The sequence below is a fragment of the Mercenaria mercenaria genome, chromosome 6, assembly GCF_021730395.1.
Source record: "Mercenaria mercenaria strain notata chromosome 6, MADL_Memer_1, whole genome shotgun sequence".
Taxonomy (NCBI): Eukaryota; Metazoa; Mollusca; class Bivalvia; order Venerida; family Veneridae; genus Mercenaria; species Mercenaria mercenaria.
The window spans coordinates 66,993,249-67,016,728 of record NC_069366.1 but is presented as its reverse complement, the minus strand read 5'-3'; the positions used below and the strand labels follow the sequence as shown (position 1 = coordinate 67,016,728).

The 23,480-nt window shown below is 34.3% G+C and overlaps 1 protein-coding gene and 1 long non-coding RNA gene across 2 annotated transcripts in view; one reads left to right on the top strand and one right to left on the bottom strand.

Moving 5' to 3' along the window:
• LOC123550380 (N-acetylneuraminate lyase-like) overlaps positions 1-3,998 on the top strand; it is a 37,670-nt gene extending 33,672 nt beyond the window's left edge. The window contains exons 9-10 of the mRNA XM_053546223.1: positions 2,100-2,271; positions 3,409-3,998. Coding sequence (XP_053402198.1) covers positions 2,100-2,271; positions 3,409-3,572 — 336 coding nt within the window. The 3' untranslated portion in view covers positions 3,573-3,998. The remainder of the gene's footprint in view (positions 1-2,099; positions 2,272-3,408) is intronic.
• Positions 3,999-10,285: 6,287 nt separating this feature from the next.
• Positions 10,286-11,322, bottom strand: LOC123557195 (uncharacterized). The gene is made up of 3 exons (XR_008371542.1): positions 11,271-11,322; positions 10,765-10,864; positions 10,286-10,325 (listed from the first exon to the last, which is right to left on the bottom strand). It is a non-coding gene; the product is annotated as an uncharacterized LOC123557195 (long non-coding RNA).
• Positions 11,323-23,480: the final 12,158 nt, after the last annotated feature.

Below are 23,480 nucleotides of genomic sequence, written 5' to 3'. Positions count from 1 at the left end.
TATTCACCAATAAGTTACTATCAACAATTTCTGGTCTGTATAACCTCTGGCCGCAGGACATCTTTCGACTTGTTTACTCGTTGTGTCTATCATCAACCAATCAATAGCTAGCTAGCCATCACGTGATCCACATAATCCAATCAATTCTAAGCATCGCCATTATTCTCGTAGATTTGTCAATGATTACACACGATAGTTCTGAAGATTTATTTTCAAGAAATTCAAGGTTAGTCTAGGTTATTTGGAGCATTTAGACTGCTGGTGGCAGGTGATTTTGTTTTTGCGACCAGTGCAGACCAGGGTCAGCCTGCTATCCGTTCGCTATTCAGTCAGTAAATTTTCAGTGAACACCCCTTTGAATAATCAGTTGTTCTGCCCAAATTGAATGATAGACCAGTCCATTCTAGGAATTTAGCAGGGCAAAGGTTAAGTAATATATGTTATTGTTACATGTTCATATTAAGAGGAATTTTGTCATATATTTTACTGTAACAGAATTTCGCTTTACTCTGTGCTAAGGGACTTGAATGGGTCTTGCATATTTCACTACCTCCTATTAACAGATTCAATCAAAACGAATCTGCTATCATGTTGCTTGGCTGAGTTCTGTACTTCCAGGGGATATTTCCTCAAATAAAACAATATCGTATGATATAACAATGTACAATGTACTAGCAATTTTATGAAAACAAAATTGCAAAGTTAGACAAAAATCCAGCTAAACGCTAACTTGAGAAAATTCATGAAAAGGTAAAGGACACTGATTTTAACTTTTATCAGCTTAAAAATCGCCTTTGCAACTGTTTATGCGACTCTTACAGCGCGATGGTAACAACAATATTTTTAGGATAGTTTTGTATAAAAGCTTTAAAAATATCATGGGCTAATGTATCATTTTATCAATTCTTTAAAACATCAGAATGTTGCATATGTGTTATACAGAGTGTATTGCTCGTTACATAGTTTACTTGATCACACGTACACAGCATTTGCTTTCTTTCAAAAGTACCAGATTCTTTTGTGAAAAGTATCAAGAAGGTTCAACAATGGTGCTGGGTGTTTTGGCAAGACTTTTTATTTCCGAATCAGGCTAGGATATTCCTTTCCTAACGGAAACATGGGTTGACATCTAGATATTCTTTAATGATATTTTCAAGGATAGTACTAGCTTGAAGTATCATTCCAAAGTTTGGTAAAATTCTCCGCGCTTGGCTTATTTTATTTTAATCAGTTGTAGAAACAAGAACTTGTTTCACAATCGACTTAAAATAAATTATTATGAGTTAATTATGTCTTATATTGAACTCTGTTTAAATTCGTTTTTGATCATGGAGGCTATTAAGTGTTGTTGATTGATAGAGTTCAACATAAAAAGTATGGAATTAGTAGCACATATCACTACCTGTAATGAACAAGCGTAAAAACCGAGTTTGCTACTATTTTTCTTGGTTTTGTTCTGTACATCCAAAACTATAAGATCTTATAACTCCATAAATGTTAAAATGTTATTTATACAGGTACTAATGAGTAAGATTAATTAAAAAGGTACTAACGGCAAGAAAGACTTAAGAGAATATGATTCTAATTGTAAACAAGCATCAAAAGAACCAGATACTTATTGCAAATATGCATTGAGTATAAGATACGAAAGGCAAAGAAGCAATAAGAGAATTACATACAAACTGCAAACAATCATTAAGGGAATAAGCTATTAATGGCAAATCATTATTAAGAGAATGATATATATTCGAATTTGGATCATGCAACCACATCATATATATTATGCAAATATTTTATTGTCACAAAGAACGAGTCTCGGGTTAAATGTTAAAGGAATATAACAATTCAGTTGAGAAACCACATACGAAATTAGCGCACATATTGCAGGCGAACACTAAAACTATGAATTCACTTGACAAAAGATTACAAAGTAAACACTTTCAATTAAACATTTAAATAAATCTTAATTTGCCACGGGTAGAGTAAAGATCAACAAAGTACATGAAAGAATAAATAATGACCAAATAAGGACATCGACTGACCATATTTAAACGAAGTCGTTTCAGGGCGGGTATTAACTGGGAACATTTTGCCCCTAGAAAATAATGGCTGGCATGATAATGGGTGCTGATGGTGGTGTTGGCAGTACATACAACTTCATGGCGACTGTTATAAGGAAAGTGCTGGACAATACGGAGAAGGGTAATATCACTGAGGCACGACTGCATCAATATCGGACTCAACAAACGTGCAAAGCCATGTATAAATATGGTAAGTTTTACCAAAGCAATTTTACAGCAGAATGTATTGTTTGTTTGTTTCCTTTACAGATTGCGAGTCATTTTACAGAACCGTTGAGATATATTACACCAAAAACCAAAGCTACAAACTTTCATTATCGCGCATTCCAGTAATTCTTACCTAAAGTGTGCTATCATGCAATTATGATTGCTTTCACATGTCAAATCTGGGAAAGTTTCATCAGGAGTTTTCCAAATTCCTCACACTACAATCGTAACTACAGTTACTGTGACATTAGTTTTGGGAGGTCACACATATTAGCGTGTTTGAGTGACTTAAACACAAATTCCATCTTTCTTTTAATATCAAGATTCAAGCAAACAGAATCTGCTTTGTGTATAGTTGTGTTCTGTGCATCTTAGACGACTACTTCCTTTGAATGTACTTGTTCCTGTTTGACTTTTGTCCTTGTTTTTTATTGATTTGATTAAAGCTGTAATAACCCTTTTTGGCATTATTCAGGAACAGACATCTGCATTTCTAGCACAATTAAGATAGCCTCCGCACAAGATGACTTAACACCCTAAATAAAGGGTCTTCTTTATTCTGTATCAATTGAACACTCAACAAATAGATGCGAAACGCATCTGGGCTATGTTTCCAACCTAAAATGTCCTGAAGAATAGCACCAATACCGATAAAACTATTTAATGATTCAAACATACTGTAAATTTGTCTTACAATGAGACCAAGAACCCGCATTGTAGTTGTATTTGAAACCAAGTTTTCCGAAACTAATAGAAATAAGGGAAAATGTTGTTAGGATCAAATACAGATGAGAGAAATTATAATTTGAAGATGATATTTTGGTTATATAGTATTTGTGTACCCAATAATGATGTCAAATGCTGATACTAGGACTATAAGCTATACTTTGAAATATCTTAACATTATTCCTAATTGTGGTTTAAGGATATTAGATGTTGTAGTTTATTGGTAAAAAAGTAAAGCTAAAACCATCAGGTATTTTTTTTCCTTTTTTCAAGCACAAAGAATTCTAGTTAAACACTTAATGTTGTTGTTTTCTATAATTTCAATTCAGCAGTTGATATATTATCATTGTGAATAAAGTACTAGTAATGTAACAGAACATAAATTTTTGTACAGGTGATCTCCTAGGCCACAACGTGGCGGCGCTAAAAGCAATCATGAAACTAATAGATGTTGATCTTGGTCCGCCGAGGTTACCAATGAGAGACCCTACTGATGGAGAACTGATGCAGTTTAGAAAGGATCTGCAGGATATCGGATTCTTTGACTGGCACAAATAAAGTCAGAATCCATTTATTCTTAAGTAATTGGAACTGCTGTCATTCATAGTGAATATGAGTGGAAGTTGAATAATTGTTTTGAAACAGGCACTTGATTCACGCAAACAGGATATATATTTTTGGTATTGCTTTCTTTGCCTGAACTTGTTATTGGACTTTATATGTACAGTCTTAGATATGTTCTTTGAAATTAAAAACGTATATAATACTTATAATCGACATTTATGAGTAACGTTATATAGCTGATGGCTTATTACAGCATTTTAATGTGTCATAACTGGAGTTGTTTTCTAAATTTCTGTTCTCCATAGCCACTGTCTAAAATGTTTACATTGTGCGATGTTTCTCCCGCCCTGTAATTTCTAATATCACAGTCTTCTTGTTAAACGTATTAACGATATCAAATAGAAAAGTATTTAAACGTGACTTCTTTTTTTATCTATTTCCGTACTGACTTAAATAACACCGTAATACATAACAGAGTCAAGTTTGTCTTAAAGAAAAATGCACACAATTGGTGGCATGTGAATTCGCTAAATGCCCATCATTTCTTCTCCAGCATTGTAGGATTTTTTTACGAATATAACATTGAAATCAACCAAAACATAGAACCCGCGATACCACGGAACACTGCGATATTATAAAACACGGCGATGCCATTATTGGTCACACTACACTAAATAGTATTCCCTATATATTCTGTATAATACTGACATTTTTTAAAGAGCTACAAAAAAGAAATACACACAGAACAGTGAAAATGTGATTTTTGTTTTTGGTTTTTATCAATTTTTGTAGCAAAATTTCAATGAAATGCTCAGTTTTTACCAAAATCTGACCAAATTATATCAATATCTAGACAAATGTCAATTTTTGCCCACATTTCTTATAGGCCACACTACACTAAATAGTATTCCCTAAATATTCTATATAAAACTGAATAATACTGACATTTTTTAAAGAGCTACCAAACATAGGTAGACCCATTTCAGAGAACAAATCCTTACCTCATTTTAAAGAGTTATGATAAAACTGATATAAAATGAAGAGAAAAGTAGGGGTCATTTATCTTCTAAGAGAGATTTCTCTTGTCACATTTGCTTTCTGTAAAATCACATCAAAGTCACACTGCTGTGACCTGGAAGTACTACTCATATTAAAATTGAGTTTTACTTCACCAAATACAATACTCCTCTCCCATTTTTTTCTACCAAAATGTCAAAAATACATTCACGATGAAATTTGAACAGAAAGAAAACAGCCTTAATTAAGACCTCTGTGGCCATGCCAAGTGAAAAATTAGTGTTTAAAAACTTGCCCACCATTACGCGACTAGACAAGATGGCTCCCACGCTGGTTCCTTTACTATAATTAGACCTTAACCCCAAGATACCACAGGAATTCGCGATACCGTCGAACAATGCGATACGATAGGACACTTGATACCATATGATACGATACTATGGAACTTGCGCTACCATAGGAACTCGCGATACTATAGGACCCGAAATACCATTGAATCTGCAATAACATAGGCACCTGCCATACCAGATGACCCGCGATATCATGAGCCCCCTATACCATGTAACGTGAGATACCATATGAACAAACGACACCATAGAAACCGCGAAACGAATGAACCCGCGATGCCATAAAAACTTCTAACATAACAACACTTAATTTTTTGACAGTTACTGTACTGTATCAGAATGCTTATTTGAAGAACATTTTTGAAATTAGGAACACGTTTATTAAAATATATTATCAATGTCTTGAAAAAGTCCAGTAGAACAGATTAAAAACATACTTTTACTTATATTACGACCACACACCATTTTTAAAAAGTCACAAAACACAGTTACTGTAACGTATTCAATTTTCTAAAGAAAATTTGATTTGTACTGAGATACAAAACATAAAACACACATTCAAACACGACCCGATTTGTTTTTCTATTAAACAAAGAAGGCTGAAAACTGTATGTTATTATTGAACAATTCATTTTTCTGACGTCACAATTATTATGTCATGACGTTAGACGGCATAGCAGCGCGCTGGAAAAGAAATCAACAGAAATCAGGCAAATATTTTATGGATATCGGCAAGAACGTACATACCCAGGAAGCACAGTAACGTTGTGACAACGTTGTTACAACGTTGTGCTGTACGTTGTGACAACGTTAGAAACAACGTTGTGACAACGTAAAATGTGGAGTCGTGTCAACGTTGCGACATCGTTGTGGCATAACGTTGTGTTGCGGTCAGATACAACGTTGTGACAACCGTAAAAATGTGGAGTCGTATCAACGTTGTGACAACGTTGTTGGTTAACGTTGTGAAACCACCAAAATACAACCTACTTTTGACAGCTCATGTTTAAATAAATAAGCAAAACAAAATTTCAATTACATATTTTAATTCAAGATCTAATTATAAAATTTACTAAAATATTTGTTAAAGTTCAGAAACAACGAAAGTAATCCCTTAAGCAGTATATGGGAATACCGCACCCCTTGATATACAATATAGTTTAAAGCATACGTAACAATTATTTAATCCATCAAATACAAAAAACTTATGTAGTTTAACAATATATGATAATTCAAGTCCAAAATTATAAAAAGATTATGTAGTTTAACGATAACGTAATTCAATTTAATTAAATACAAAAAGCTTATGTAGTTAACGATAACAAAAATCTAATACAATGACATGCCCACAGGAACAAGGTAAATACAGACTTCATTAGCTGCAAGATCGGCAAAGGTGAACTAGAAGATGATTTTGAAGGAAAATGCATGTCTCCCCATACTAGTCGTTAGGCAAGAAGTCAATAGGGTCAGGAGTAAAAGTCAAAGAGACAATGATGGTTGGCTGCAAAAGGGATCATCTACTTGGCATGTCCAATCATCCGACTAAGTTTCAAGATTCTGGACTTAGTGGTTCTTAAGTTATGAAATGGAAACTGTTTCTCATGTTCAGGTCCAGTGACCCCCAAAATAAATAGGGGTCATAAACTCTGCATGTGCAATCATCCTATTATGTTTTAACATTCTAGGTAAAGTGGTTCTCAAGTTACTGATTTAAAAAAACATCTATGCTGTACCACAAAAAAGGTGGTCTTGGTTTTTCCATATGATCAGTTACAAAAAAGTTACAATGTAAGTTATTTATAGTAACAACTAAGGGAAGTTAATCTTTAAAAAAAAAAATCCCCCCCCCCCCCCCCCCCCCCCCAAAAAAAAATTGCAAGTCCACTAAAAAATCTTACCAGGTAGAGACAGATCAAAATACATCTCAGAATTGGATGTATCATGCATGTTGCACTACAGAAAAGTGATCTCCATTTTTCCCTATGACTAGTAATGAAAAATTTGCAATATAAGGCGTAAAAAAAACTGTTTGTTTCCGGTATCCCTACCTACCCTAAATTTTTGGCCCGACCCTAAATCTTTTTATGGCCTTTGAGAATATTTTTTTCAACTTTTTAACAAAAAGTTGAAAAACTGCACTTTTTATGTTTAAAGGTCCAATATTAAGGAAAGTGAACATTTTAATTTCTTTTAAAAAGCACAGAAACTATTTCATTTTATTGGAAAATGAAAGTTGGTATGTAAAAATTCGAAATAAATCGCAGTATATGTACAATTATTTTTCTACGAAGTATGAAGAAAGTTAAAAAGACCTGGGGGGTCATTCTGTCGATTCATTGAAATTTCAACATAATACACATGCATTTCTTTGAGTTCCAAAGACCTTCTGTAAATTTTGACCTGCCAATCTTCATTATTTAGTGTCTTGCAGAAGTCTATGCACTGGCTATGAAAAAAAATGCCAACTCACTTTCCCTTAGTAATGGACCTTTAAAACATGGCCAGTGATGTTAGAAAACAACTTACTGATGCTCTAAAGGCATAACCTCATTATTTGTATCCATTTTTTGACACAAAAATAATTTACGAAAAGTCTCCCTTAATATTAAAAAAAAAATATTTTCCGACCTACCTACCCTAATTTTTTTTAGCATATTACCGGAAACAAAGAATTTTTTTTTAGGCCTAAACTATTTATAGTAACAACAAAGGAAGGTAATTCTAAATAAGGGACCTGCGCATAACACTCCTTCTCATGATGGTGTACAATTGTGCCAAGTTACATCAAAATCCCTCTATGCATGAAGAAGAAATGCTTCGGACAATGTTATTCTTGTATCTGAACTTTAGCCTCTAAGTATGACCTTGACCTTAGACCTAGGGACCTGGTTCTTGCGCATGACACTGTCTCGTGATGGTTAACATTTGTGCCAAGTAATATCAAAATCCCTCCATGCATGAAGAAGAAATGCTCGAACAAAGTTTTCATTCTTGTATCCTTTGACCTCTAATTGTGACCTTGACCTTAGACCTAGGGACCTGGTTCTTGCGCATGACACTCCGTCTCATGATGGTGAACAATTGTGCCAAGCTTCATCAAAATTCAACCATGCATGAAGAAGAAATGCTCCGGATAAAGTCATTATTGAATTTAACCTTTGACCTCTAAGTGTGACCTTGACCTTCGAGATAGGAACCTGTGGTTTGCACATGACTCCGTCTCACTGAGGTTAACATTCATGCCAAATATAAATGAGATTACTCCATGCATGTCAAAGTTACAGTCTGGACAATCAAATCCGGACACACGCACGGATGCACATACTCTGAACAGCCCTAGTGACCTGGTTATTGCGCATGACACTCCGTCTCATGATGGTGAGCAACTGTGCCAAGTTTCATCAAAATCCCTCCATGCATGAAGAAGATATGCTCCGGACGTCACCTGCCGGCCCGCCAGGGGCGTTCCCATAATACGTCCAATTTTTCAAACGGGCGTATAAAAAGAGCAATAATTCTTAGAAAATGATCCTTGACAGAGTTACCTCCTCTTGTCTAACAAATTGGGTCATCACAATAAATTATGTCTAGTATCATGTCAATACCTATGATAAGATACTGGGTAATTGGATTGAAAAAAAAAAAAAACACTGAAAATTTAAGGTCGAAAAAGTGCAATAGCTCAACAAAAAATCATTAAAAAGTCACCTAGTCAGCCAGAATGAGGTCACCACTGTAAAGAAGAAAAATACCTTTTTACATTGTATTGAGAAATTGGAGACTGACAGGCAGTAAGAGGTATTACCTCTGTAAAAACAAATCAAAGGGTTACCTGCATTGCAATGAATAAAATGTGTAAAAGTGAACAAGTTTTCCAAGTTTCAAATGGTTACCTTTGACAGTTTTTGAGAAAAACAAAATTTAAGTAACGCAGACGATCAATAATTTGATTTTCTGATAAAAAATAATAAAAGAATAAACATAGAATGCGTTAGAATCAACTCTGTTTTGACCTTTGACCAAAGTGTGACCTTGACCATGGTTATATGGATGCGACTTGTGGTGCAACACATCAGAGTGAAGATTTGCGACAACAAATTTGAAATTCTCTAAGGGGTCTCAACAAAAGTAGCTGTCTGTAAGACAGCGCGCTCCACTATTCGGCGATTTGACAGTAATATGGCAACTAGAGAGCCTTGCATCAGCTGTGTTAGCGCGTTATATTATTTCACGTTATATTATTTCGAAGTGTTTGCCGATTTGATCAGTCGTGATCAAATCAACAGATGCTTACTGAGTATTAAACTGGCAGTACAGCCGGTGTAACTTTAGATATTGACCCATTGATCAAAATTTAATGTTGAATGTTGGGGGGGCCCATTTCTCAATGTGAAAAAGGATCTTTTGATCAAAATTTAATGTTGAAATGTTGACGGGGTCAATTCTCAACGTTGAAAAAATGACCCTTTGATCAAAATTTGATGTTGAAATGTTGACGGGGTCAATTCTCAACGTTGAAAAGGATCTATGGGGTAAAATTTTTAAACGTGGTCAGTATTTAATGTTACACTGGCGTGTAATAAACCGAATCGAGCCCATTTTACAACAACTGTTGATTTCTCAGACTTCCAATCAAAAATTCATTGCTTTCCTGTGTAGAAAATACTGATAATATTATTAAAAAAGTACCATTAGCATTATACACAAACGATCAAGTTTTCTTATTTCAAAGCAAATGTGATCAAATATGCTTACTAAAACGAGATCTCATTCAGTTGCCATGTGATGTTGGCGAGATTTGCTCTATACGCCTTTCAAGTTGCCAATCTATTTTTCTTTGGTATAATATACAAGTTTGTAGTCATGCTGTGAAATATTTAAACAGCGTGAAAAGTTTTTGAGTTAATTGAAGAATATTAAGTTATAGATAATTTTTTTTACTAAGACCTTTTATGAATACAGGCCCAGATCTATTTTAAAACAATATCATAATTTAAATCACTACAGTATGTTTTTATTTTTGCCTTCTTTTGGTTCATAAATATCATTCAGAGATCGGGCCCATATGATTATCTGTATCGAGCAGTGAACTTGTTCACTTTCTACAGTATATAATCATGGGCCTATTATCACCAATACTGGTATTAAACAAAAGCTCATGACGTCAACAAGACCGCTTCAAAGTTCTTTGAGTTATGTAGTTTGAGCAAACTGTCATAGCTCAATTTTGAAAATGACATACTTTCACACACACTAAAACCCTTGTGAAAACTTAAATCCACGCAAGTCCAACATTGAAGACATTACAGTATATCTCCAAATCCTCTGGCTGACAGTCAAAATCCTCCCTGCCTGCAGTAGCCGCACCCGTCACACCTTTCTGTAATAATATTGAAAGTTTTGTTTTAATATAATTCATTAATATTAAGTACTTGTGTAAAAACAATGTCAATGATAGAATGATTCTGGAGCAAAGACACATTATTTGTTTAGATTGTTTCTGAAACTTAAATTTATGTTTTAAGCAAACTTTAAGGATGAAGATTTGGTTCTTTAATTTTATATCAGTTTCAACCATCCTGAATCCTGCAGTAAAACCTGAATCAAATTATGCTGGCTTTTTAGTGCAACACCAAAAATAAAGAAGTAAAGCTGAAGATTATCAAGAGCTCAAGTTACACTGATCTTTAGATACATTTAACTGTAACCTAAGTCAGTTTGCCCTTCAAAGCAAGTGCTGTTTTAATGCTGTAAATTTTCTGACTTAACCAAAAAGCATCAACACTGGACAATAGAAAAGCAATAGAATGTAAGCCTACCTTAAATTTCAATCCACCATTTTTGAATGGAACATGTTTTAAAAACAGCATCCTCAGCTTCCTTTTTTTGTTACTGTCTTATGAGTTTTCATAAGAGCATCTGAAAAAAAAATCATTACAGTGGTGTAAAAGTTGTAATCAAATTGCCGTTATCACAAAAAAAGGCATCCACATTAGGCGCCATGCTCACATGTATGTTAATTTAAATCTTATATTCTATTAATGAAACAACAAATGCGATTTAAAACAGCTATTTAAATGGATTCCCGATTGATTATGATGTTTTAGATAAAACAACAAATGAGACTGAAAAATGGTTTGAGAACATGAGGCCCAGCTGAGTTTTTTCTTTTCTGAATTGTCCTAAAAAAACACCTGTCAATGATGATGATTTATGTTATCAATATTCAAACATGTTTTTTTTTAATTACCAAGCTACCCATCCTCTTTCTCTGGACATGTTAAAAACAAATTTACTCCACACTGTAACAGTATACAGAACTTACTCAATATTGATCTGCAGCCAGCATTGGCCTGCGGATAGGCATGCAGGTCTTCAGTTTCTTTTCTCCTTTTGTTCCTTTCAGGGAATACAATTTACCAAACCTTATTCGATCCTGTAAAAACTCATCATCAGACGACATGTGGTGTCAACATCTTTGCTACTGATTGCAATAATATTGGGACTGTAAAAAGGAAACAAACAGTTAAACTGGGTTTTAAATATGTAGGTCCAATCAGTTCTACAGCAATCGTATTGACAAAAAGTAGATCGCATATAAGAACAAGACAGTACTCATTGAATAAACTTTTATGCATTAATGGTATCAAATGATTCAATTTCAGTCATTAAATCTTCAAAATTTAAATAACTAGAGCTATCACTGAAGGTGATGATACCTTCATATCGTACAGCACCTAAATTGCTTATTTTTGAAGACACTGACTTTAAAAAGTATCTCAAGTCAAGGTGAAGGTCAAAGTTACATGTAAATGCACGTTTTCCTTGCGCTCATGATGGTGATGTGCATGTAAAATTATTTGAAAATTTAGAGAGCAGTTTAGGTGACCTAACTGTTAGATGGACAGACTGATGTGACTCCCATATATAGCCATGATACTAGATCTTAGGTATGACGTACTTAAGAATTTACATCATGCAAAGCTTGGTTTTCTACATGCATTTATATCATCTCTCATGTCTCACTTGACATGGGATCATACCAATTAAGGTATTCGCCACCTCTCCGTGTCAACGGCCTGAAGATTGACAAAAAAACATGAGATAGCTTTCAGATTTGAATTGGTTTTACTATGTATGACATACTTAAATATTTACATCATGCAAGTCTTGGTATCTACCTGCATTGTACCACATCTCCTAATCTATCCTACTTGGCATGAGGATCGTAACATTTAAGGTATCGCCACCTCTCCATGTAAACAGGCCTGAGGATTGACAAGAAAACGAGATATCTTTCAGATTTGAATTGATTTTTACGACGTATGACAAACTTAGGTATTACATCCTGCAAGTCTTGGTATCTACATGCATTTGTACCACCTCTCCTGTCCTACTTGGCATGAGGATCGAACCATTTAAGGTATTTGCCACCTCTCATGTAAACCGGCCTGAGGATTGACAAAGAAACACGAGATATCTTTCAGATTTGAGTTGGTTTTTACGACATATGACAAACTTAGGCATTTACATCCTGCAAATCTTGGTATCTACATGCATTTGTACCACCTCTCCTGTCCTACTTGGCATGAGGATCGAACCATTTAAGGTATTTGCCACCTCTCCATGTAAACAGGCCTGAGGATTGACAAAGAAACATGAGATAGCTTTCAGATTTGAATTAAATTGGTATTTTTAACCTATACTGTGTTGGTGTGCCGTAAAACCTAAATAATTTAATTAGTTTTACTATATTGTATGAAGTACTTAAGTATTTACATCATGCAAGTCTTGGAATCTACATGCATTTGTACCACCTTTTCTCAGTCTTACTTTGCACAAGGATCATACCATTTACGGTACATTGTATTCGCCACCTCTCCATGTAAACAGGCCCGAGGATTGACAAAAGAAACATGTAATAGCTTTCAGACTTGAATTAGTTTTTCTATGACATACTAAGTAGCGACATGCAAATCTTGGTATCTACATGCATTTGTACCCCCTCTCTGTCCTACTTGGCATGAGGATCGGACCAATTAAGGTATTCGCCACCTCTCCATGTAAACAGGCCTGAGGATTGACAAAGAAAATGAGATATCTTCCAGATCTGAATTGGTTTTACTATAGTTTCAGACTTGAATTAGTTTACTATGATATACTAAGTAGTAACATGCAAATGTTGGTATCTACATGCATTTGTACCACCTCTCCTGTCCTACTTGGCATGAGGATCGGACCAATTAAGGTATTCGCCACTCTCCATGTAAACAGGCCTGAGGATTGACAAAGAAACACGAGATATCTTCCAGATTTTGAATTGGTTTTACTGTAGCTTTCAGACTTGAATTTAGTTTACAATGACATACTAAGTAGTGACATGCAAATATTGGTATCTACATGCATTTGTACCACCCCTCCTGTCCTACTTGGCATGAGGTTGGACCAATTAAGGTATTCACCACCTCTCCATGTAAACAGGCTTGAGGATTGACAAAGAAACATGAGATATCTTCAGATTTGATTGGTTTACTATGTATGACGTACTTAGGTATTTACATTATGCAAGTCTTGGTATCTACATGCATATGTACCACCTCTCTGTCCTACTTGGCATGAGGATCGAACCATTTAAAGGTATCTGCCACCTCTCCCTGTAAACAGGTCTGAGGATTGACAAAGGAACATGAGATAGCTTTCAGACTTGAATTAGTTTACTATGTTTGATGCACCTAGAATTGACATGCAAGTTTCGGTATTTACATGCATTTGTATGACCTTCCTGTCCCACTTGGCATGAGGATCATACCATTTAAGGTATTCGCCACCTCTCCATGTAAAAAGGCCTGAAGATTTACAAAGAAACCTGACTTAGATTTCACACTAGAACGAGTCTATAATATGACCTTAGTACTGACATGCAAGTCTTCGTATCTACATGCACGATTAAAAGAAAATCTGTAGTATGTATTCACACAAAGTTTTGTTTGCAGACGAGTATCGACATTTATATTTTTTCAGTAAATAACTGGTATCTTATTATTCATTAGGAAATCTATTACCGGATGGTTAGAAAATCCTGAGGATTTGCTAGCCGTCTGGTAAAGGGATCTCAGATCGGCTAAATCTCAGACTAGGCATTCGGAAAACCCGGACGGCTAGACACATCTTGTGTTAATTTTATTAATTCAATCAGGTTTTCTGAAAATTTATTTTCATAAGTACACAGCTTATCTGAAGCTCTGATTTAATACTTAATAGTTAAAAATATAAATATAATCTGAAAAGTAGATCCTTGGAAGCACCGAGAAAAAAACAATTTTAACAAACAGTGGAAAATTGCAGACTCAGTTTGATTGAGTCTGTTCATGAGCAGTTATGGATAATGCAACACTGCCCACGCCCCCTATCACCAGCTTAAGCAGTATTCAATCTTCAAATCTAAATCAGTAAATGAGTTGAAATCAATGATCCCGAAGGACCTGAAAATTTTATCAACACTGAAATGAAGTTGGGGCAACTTTTTTATGACCGCCACACAGCACTTAACAAATCAAATCAATATTTATATTATTGTCTGTAGATAAAATAACATTGTGCTGTTGTGCTGTAAATATAATCTGAAAAGTAGATCCGGTGAAAGCACTGAAAGACTTCGAAACAGAAATTAAATAGTTGCGGACGCATTGGTCGAAAGGGCTAAGACGCTTTCCTACGGAAGTGAAGGCCCCTGGTTTGAATCCTGGCTACTCCCACTGCGGTGTGTCCTTGGGCAAGGCACTTTTATCACGATTGCCTCTGTCGACCCAGCTGTAAATGGGTACCAGCAAATTGCAGGGGGTGAGGTATAATTGGTTTTAACTGTTCTTAATATAGGGTCGCAGAAAAGCTCTAGAGAGCTTATGTTAATTGTTTCACCAAGCGACGGTAAATAAAACTTACCTTTACCAGTGCTGAATATTATATGGAAAGTTTCTTTGTTTTAACAGAAGTCGGTGGGGTAGGGCAGCAATTTTCATTCTTTTTTTTTCTTTACAGAAACTATACTTTAGGGTTTTTACTGAATAAATTTCATGTTGCTGTTAACGAACACATATGTAGGTTATTTGATCTGCAACAAAATCTTGACTTGGCCCAAATCTTGGGATAACTTAAATTTGCGCCAAAATGAATTTAAGAATTATCAAGATAGATCAGAGTAATTTAGGTATCAAGTCAAAACGTCCCCTAGTCAAAACGCCCCCTGGTCAAAACACCCCCCATTTTTTTCAAAACGTCCCCCATTCAGTTTAGAATTTGGTCAAAACGTCCCCCTAATTTTTTTTTTGTATTAGATCTATTAATTCTTTTTAATTAATTCATATGGTTTGAAACTTATGGATTATGTTTTGATAATACACAAAATTTTATGATTTATTAGCACCTAAATTAATGCAATCAACACCTATCAACTATACATGGTTGTGCATTAATTGTGCTGAGGGCTTAATATTAGTAGGTGTTATAAACCCATTAATCACCAGTAATAAGGTGTGAACATTTATGAAGGGAAAATCTTTTCTTCTATACAATCTAAATTTGTGTAGAATGAACAAAAATCCTGATCAGAGTTATAACTTTATTTATAAAACATTAATAAAACATCAGAACATGCAGTCACAACTGCAAAGTTATTAAGTAAAAATCACATATCGCACTATTCATTCACTGTTCTACACCAAGAAGTCAAATTCACAATATAATAATTCAAAGTGTTCCAGCTACACAATATCAAGAAGTCAAATCCACTCCTATGCTAGTTAATGTTTTTATCACAATTATTCCTCCTAGTGAACTGAACTATTGTAGTGAGCCTGGGTTTGTAAATGGTGCTCATCTTTTTTAGCAAGGAACTTGCAGACATACCCCCTGCACAGTAGCTGTAAAAGACATAAGAAACATTTATAGGAGATAGAAATGACAAATTATGCATAAGTAACTGAAAAAATATAGTAAGAGAATGATATTACTGAAAAGAATGTTAATACATTTTTACACAAACTATAAATAATAATAACTTTTTACACAAACTATAAATAATTTTCCGAAAAAAAAATCTTATCATGCTGTTGCCGGAAGAGAATAGTCTTATAAAATTCATAAATTTTTTTATCAAGGCAGTGAAATACTAATAGCATGAACATAATCACCTGTCCAAAGTTGCGAATACTCTGGCCAAAGCATGGACCTATACTTTAAGATAATTACTTCAAATTTTAAGATTTTAAAGATAAAAGAATGTTTTTAATGAATATTTTGTTATCTTAATTTTGATTTTTTTGGTCACTAATACAGGTTTCCTCATGGAACGACCCATTATTTCTTTTTAATTCTGGTACTTTAAAATAAATATTTTTTATTTATTTCTCATTCCATTCAATATACAGAATCTCTTGATTGAATTAACACCTACTGATAACACATTATCTCCTCTGATTGGATTAACTTGACAATGCATTGATTACTTGTATATTTGAATTGGTTTGCTTTCATAATGTGATTATGATCTGTATATTGTTTATTTCTTTCTGACCAGATTTTACAATATTTTATAAAATAAAATAAAAATATTATTAAATGGTAAAAAGTAGTTAATCAGATTTTGGTCAGCTAATGGAATGTAAACATACAAACTGTATAACTCTATGTAATGGGCCTTTTTGTTCCTTAAATAATGTATATATCTAAATAATGTATAATTTTATATGATGTATAGTTCAGCCAGAAAATTACATATTTGCCAAAAAAGTAGTTAGACAATTCGGAATATGATAAGTATTCCGCAAAAGATATTGTTTACTGAAGTCTAGTAATTCAAGAAATCAATAATAATAATAATAACTTACCTGTGTCACAGGTTCTGTGTTGCCAGCTGCCATACGAGTCGCAGGCAATGGCATGTTGACGCGGTCTGACTTCGTTTCTACACTTAATGCAAGGATACGTACTCCATAAATACGTTATCTTATAAAAGCACCGATATTTAAACAAATAACAATCCAACACACTATTCACAGAGACAGACAGTATACATACACTAGGATACTAAGAAAATTAGTGGTTGAATATAATAGTTATAACTTTTTCCACATTATTTAATTATTGTGCAATTAAACTTTAGATACTTAAAAAAATAATTGTTTACAAACATCTTGTTTTATGATCCATTATCCCTTTGTCCTCATGCAGTTGTAACAATATCATTTATAACATAACAACATTATAATTTCATTTAATTTTATTATTGAATAACAGAAACATCACTTTTTCACTATATAAACATCAGATATAATTTCACAACAATGCTATAACATTCTAAAACTAATGGTTTACAACATTCTAATTAAAAACTATGCATGTAAAACAGTATAATGAACATTTAATATTTACCAAATTAACTTAATTAATATGTATTTACATATGTAATTTTTAAGGGGGGTGTTTTGATTCAGTTGTTCTAATGTGTAAAAGTATCACCGAAAGACACCAAAAATACTGTACATTCCTTTTGTAAACATCGGCGCGCATGCAGATATTCAGGTCTCAGTATATCCGAATTAACGTTTCTTTTTAAGAAGGAGATACTCAAAGTAAATTTACGAAAAAATATTTAAGTTCAATGATATTACAGTATATTCGACAACTTAAATTGAAATAAACGAAATTATAAATGCAAAATATAGATTCGAACCTATCGCTACGAAGTCAGCTTTACATAATGAAATACTACAACAACAACAACAACAACAACAAAATATTGACACTAGAATAACCTAATTTATTTCAAGAAACAAGCTTATTTTTCAGAAGTTTTAAGTTCAGGTCATCAGTATTTCTGATGTACCCTCGTAAATACATAATTTGCTTAAGCGTAGGTCCCAGGTATGATAGGGCGGGGTTGGGGTGGGGGCCGGGGGCATATTCTTCTAAAAATTGACACTCCGCAGTAATATTCGGGAACTTGTACAGTATATTTCTCCTTTGAGCTGAACTGCTCTTTAGAAGAAGCTCAATTCTATCCGAAAATTTAAACATCTTTCGGTCAATAAATTTAATTAAAGATTTGGTGTATTTGATTCATGTATCGATATCTGAATTACAGTTTAGTCAAAACTGCAGGGTTAAACTTAGAATGCATATGAAGGTTTCTTTGTGTGATTTTCTGTCAATATTGACAACTTTGAATTTTTGGAAAATGTGAAAAAAATAAAGTGATTCATCTGTATAAAATAATTTCTATGTTTTTAATCTAGATCTACATGCTAATGTAATGAGTGAAAAATTTCATTTAAACTTGCAGTTATGATTTAAATTGTAATTTTAACAGATCTCATGCAACCAGTCTATATAAATTTATACTGAAAAATCTTCTGGACTTCAGATTTATATGGATTGTACATATATTTACAGAATATCTATAAAAAAAAGGAGAAAATTCTAGACCTGCATACAGCATATGCTGTACAAATTACCTATATAATTGGCAATGTTTTGCGGCAGAAGGGGAGTGGTGGTGTTGGAGACAAGGTGCCGGCTGCTTACCACGGAGACGTGGGTTTGAACCCTAATAATGGGTCATGACAGTTAACGTCCTCATTAAACGCCATTCCAACGAAGGTTTTCCCGGATACGGACTCAAAGCTTTATTCTTCACAATCGAGCGAAAAAAATTAGTATATGAGGGAGTAGCAAAGCAGTTCGTGTATGAGGCAGTTGACAGCTGCTGAGCAGGCGACCTCGGTAGCTCCACTAGTAGGCAGGCTTTTATAGGCAACTGTCAGTTTTGAATATACTTTCATAACTACTCTTTCACTGAAAATTGGCAACATTGTAAAAACGTTAATATAACGTTACCTTAACAACGTTGTGATTCAAACTTGAGTAAAACGTTGTGACAACGTTACTTAACAACGTTGTGACAAAGTTACAGCACTGTTACGTACACAACGTTGTAGCCCAACGTTTGCACAACGTTGTACTAACGTTGTAGATTTTACAAGATTCAGATAAAAACTCAGTGTGTCTTTTTATAGGGTCTTTTCAGTACATTCACACATTGCTTGCATAGGGCTTTCTCCTATACATTTCAAATCACTACTTTGAATAGTTCTCAACGTTGTTACAACGTTGTCACAACGTTGTTACAACGTTGTCACAACGTTGTAAAATAACACAACTAACATACAACTAAAACACAACGTTGTCTTAACGTTGTGTGTTTGCTGGGTAATACTCCTTGATAACGTCTTAGAATCGAAATAATATATCTCAAACAGTGATTTGTGCGTGAATAAAATCATTGTTTGTCGTTTAGATGCGTATTATTATATCACTCCGGCTGCGCCCTCGTGATATAATTCCTTCGCATCTAGACTCCAAACAATGATTTTTAACGACAAATCACTGTTTGGGATATATTATTTCTTAATTCTAACACTTCAATTTTCCTATTAAACAAAGAAGGCTGAAAAATGTGTTATTAAACAACAATTCATTTTTCTGACGTCATAATTATTACGTCATAGCGTCAAACGGCATAACGGCGCGCTGGAAAAGAAACCAACAGATAACAGTCAAATATTTAATGGATGTCGTCAAAATTGTACTTTAAATTCCTTGATTACGTGTTAGAATCGAAGCAGTATATCTCAAACAGTGATTTGCTTTTGAATAAAATCATCGTTTGTCGTTCAGATGCGTATTATCATATCACTCGGACTGCGACCTCGTGATATAATTCCTTCGTATCTGAACTCCAAACAATGATTTTATTCAGCGACAAATAGAAAGATTCTCTGACATTAAAGAAGCAATAAAAGTGAAATCACGTTTTTAACACTTCTAGTTAAAATGTATTCCTCATTTCGAAATTGTTTTTGTAAGTTAACGTGGTCAAATTACTAAAGTTTATGTCGGAATATTTATTTCGCATAATGCAATTTAAATAAAATGTTTTCAGTGATTGCAATATTCCGTAAAAATGTAAGTGACCTGGGTAGAACCACAGACCTTCTTTAAGCCAGCTGGATGGCTTCTCATATGAAAAATTCAACGCCGCGAGTGAGGCTCGAACACACACCAGTGAGAGACATGTTACTGACAGTCGACCACCTTAGCCACTTGACCATGGACTGATGGAGGCCCCAATTCATCTTTTGCTTCATTCATGTTTCACCAAATCGATAACACGTTCCGCCATAAATGTCGCCGCGTAGAAAGCAATTGACATTTACAATCGTTATGTCTTGCATTTTTCAAAATTTCATTTCATTCAAGTGGTGAATTTCAATAAGTCTTTTCTTAGGAGGTATAAATTGCAATAAATTGAAATAGGAACTAATATTATTTGTATTTCCAGAGACATGCGTTTAAATGTTTCCTATCCTTACTAAACCAGTCATAAAATACAAGGTTTTTTCAAGGGTTGTTCAAATTCTCTCAGCAATCCAACCGCAAATAGTTTATGTCGATAATCATGCAACTTCTATATTAAAATAAGATTCAATAAGATTAAAAACACGATCGTCGACTTACGAAGAATGGTGTTGTGTTTATCTTGTTGCTTATCTTTCAGCAAATACACTGAGTACATGCGTACTTCTGTGTATCTGTGTATGACTCGGTAGGTTTTCTGTTCAAAACGAGCTAGTAAGTTAATGTCACACACAGTCAAATATTAGGCCTTCCATATCACATAAGAAATTCAATTCTGGGGTGCAAATTGAAAATTTTGAAAATACCGCTAAGAGTGTGCTTTACCCTAATCTAACACTCAAAATGTTTTTTAGATATCTAATTTGATAAATACATGACTATGTTACAATAATACCCATCCATATTTACGGACTACCGTTAAGACCAACACCAACTCCTCTGACTTTTAGATGCAACATGCCTCAATTTTTAGTCCCAGACCGTGACATATACGTTCCGTACTGTCCATACACAGTTCAGAATGACATGGAATTGAAAGTAATAATTACGTCATGAGTTTGACTAGTTTTTTTACCGCTTATTTACATATGGCTATATCAAATACTGTTCTTGAAAATTTCATAGAATATATCTCTTGAATATTAGTGACGTCACTGTTGGTGTGAAACTTTCTACTAGAAAATGTCAAATAAAAATGCATAGTTTACAAGTTATTGTAGTTGTTTGTACTGGTCTGCTGAAATCAAGAAAAAAAAAAACATATTGTAATCATCATGAATATAAAATGTACATTGCTGACTACTTATAATTACTTAAAACATGTTGTGATACGGTGTTTGTGGTTGTACGACCTTGGAGATCCAAATGAGCCAAGTTGGCTCATCATGTTGAAAACATCTACCAAATGAACGATTGTGGAATTTTAGAAAGGTGGGAGTTTCTCTGTTTTAATATTTTGACGTAAGAGATTAAACTATTTCCAAATTGGCCAGTAGTGCCGCAAATATGCTTTTATATTTTGTCTAGTGACATTAGCAATGCATGAGCAACTTGCATCTCTATATTAGGAATCACCGTTGCAAATCAAAGTTTAAATCAACAGCCAGTCAAATTACGTGTTACAAACTGCGTGCTTTAGAATATAAATGTAAACAAGCATGGCGATAACAGACTAATATTTCTAAACTTTAAGACTGAATATTCCAAGTAAAATACCAGTATGTTTTGCTTTTGTTGGGTTTTAAGTCGCACCGACACAATTTATAGGTCATATGGCGACTTTCCAACTTTGATGTTGAAAAAAAGAGGACCCCAGGTACCCCTCTGTGCATTTGTTTCATCACGATCGGGCACCAGGTTAGAACCACCGGCCCTTCGTAAGCCAGCAGGATGGCTTCCTCACATGAAGAATTCAACGCCCCAACTTTCACGTATTACCTTATAAAAATGCAATTCTTAGCGGACCTATATATTGTGTCATATCGTTTATAAATCCGATGATAACAAAATCTCATTTTGATTCGCGTCATTCTAGACCTTGTTATCAGCAAACTGTAAATCTTTGGTCGGGTTATGTTATTTTTCCGCAACGCAATCATGACAGTTGTACAGATACACTTTAAATAACTAACCAATTTGAAAGTTTCCTTTTTATTGTAGACATTTTCGGATGAACTGGAATTCAGGTTAGCTAAAGTACATTTATCAGTATGCCATCAATTTAATATTTGAAATTCTAACTTCCGGACAAAACAGTCACAGCTGACGTCAGTAATATCACATTGCTCAAGAATATTAATTTTATTGCTTTTCTGTACTGGTACTGATGATAAACCCGGACAGATGATAAAGTCGGCCACCTTGGAATTATTCGATTGCAATTGGTTATTTATATAATTGAACACACCATCTAATAGCAACCACTTACAACACCAACTGATGTAAGCAAAAACAAAATTGGTAAAATTCTGTATAAATAAATGACTTACATTTATCTGTATAACAAATATTTATCCAATTACTGGGAAGAGGTGTTTTTAAACGCATCTCACTGTCAACAACATAAAGGCCTGACATTGGGTCACTTTTCTTATGATCCGAATGACGTTCAGCATTTTTGGATTGTTCAATGAGGGAAATTTTGTAAATGACAAGTGGTCGAATTATCACAGTCAACGTTTCGTACGTCCCCATTTACATACCTCTTTCGGCCTCACTTCACGCAAGTTTGCGTACTAAATATAGATTTGATTATGTAAGTTTTCAGCAAATGTAAGCTTTATTTTGATAGCACCATGATTCAATTGCAAAAAAAAGTTCAGGTAAAAACCTCATTTTCTGTCCGGGTTTGATCATCAGTACCAGTACCATTTCTAGGACGTAAACGATCCTTAAATACAGATTAATGTTTCCGTGGTTGAAATGCAAACCAGTAGTCTTTACCTTACTTTAAATAAAAAGGAACTATCCAGGGTATCATAACCAGACGGCCCGGTCCAACAATGTATCACCACTGACAGCAGAGTGGCCAGTAGAGTGGTGGATTCCAATATTTTAAGCAAACACTAATAATGCTAATGGTCTTTTATAGGATCTCAACAACATTATGGCCGTTGTCGAATAGCTGTAAAGACCAACTTACTCAGATTTACCTAATAAATCAAGTACATACACAAACAGTTGTTTAGAGTTGCAGTAAAACCTGTGATAAGACCACCTCATAACAGAGACCTAAAGACCGCTGGTTTCTCCAATTCCAATAGGCTTTAAAAGCGAACAGCATGTCGCGGATGCGCAGGCTGGTCTGGATCCATGCTGGTCGCACACCCACTATGTTGGTTTTCTCATGGCACGGCTCAAATGTGTAATGCAGATATAAGAATTTTAACCAACTTAATACTTGATTGGAAGATTTGTGGTTCCTAGACAATATGACTTGTTTGAAGAGAGATGCCTTGTATGAATGGTTTTAACAGGTACATGTAATTTGCAAGAATCATTTAATGGATTACAGAGACACACAGATCTGTCCTCGCTACCTGACAACAAATGCATATCGTCT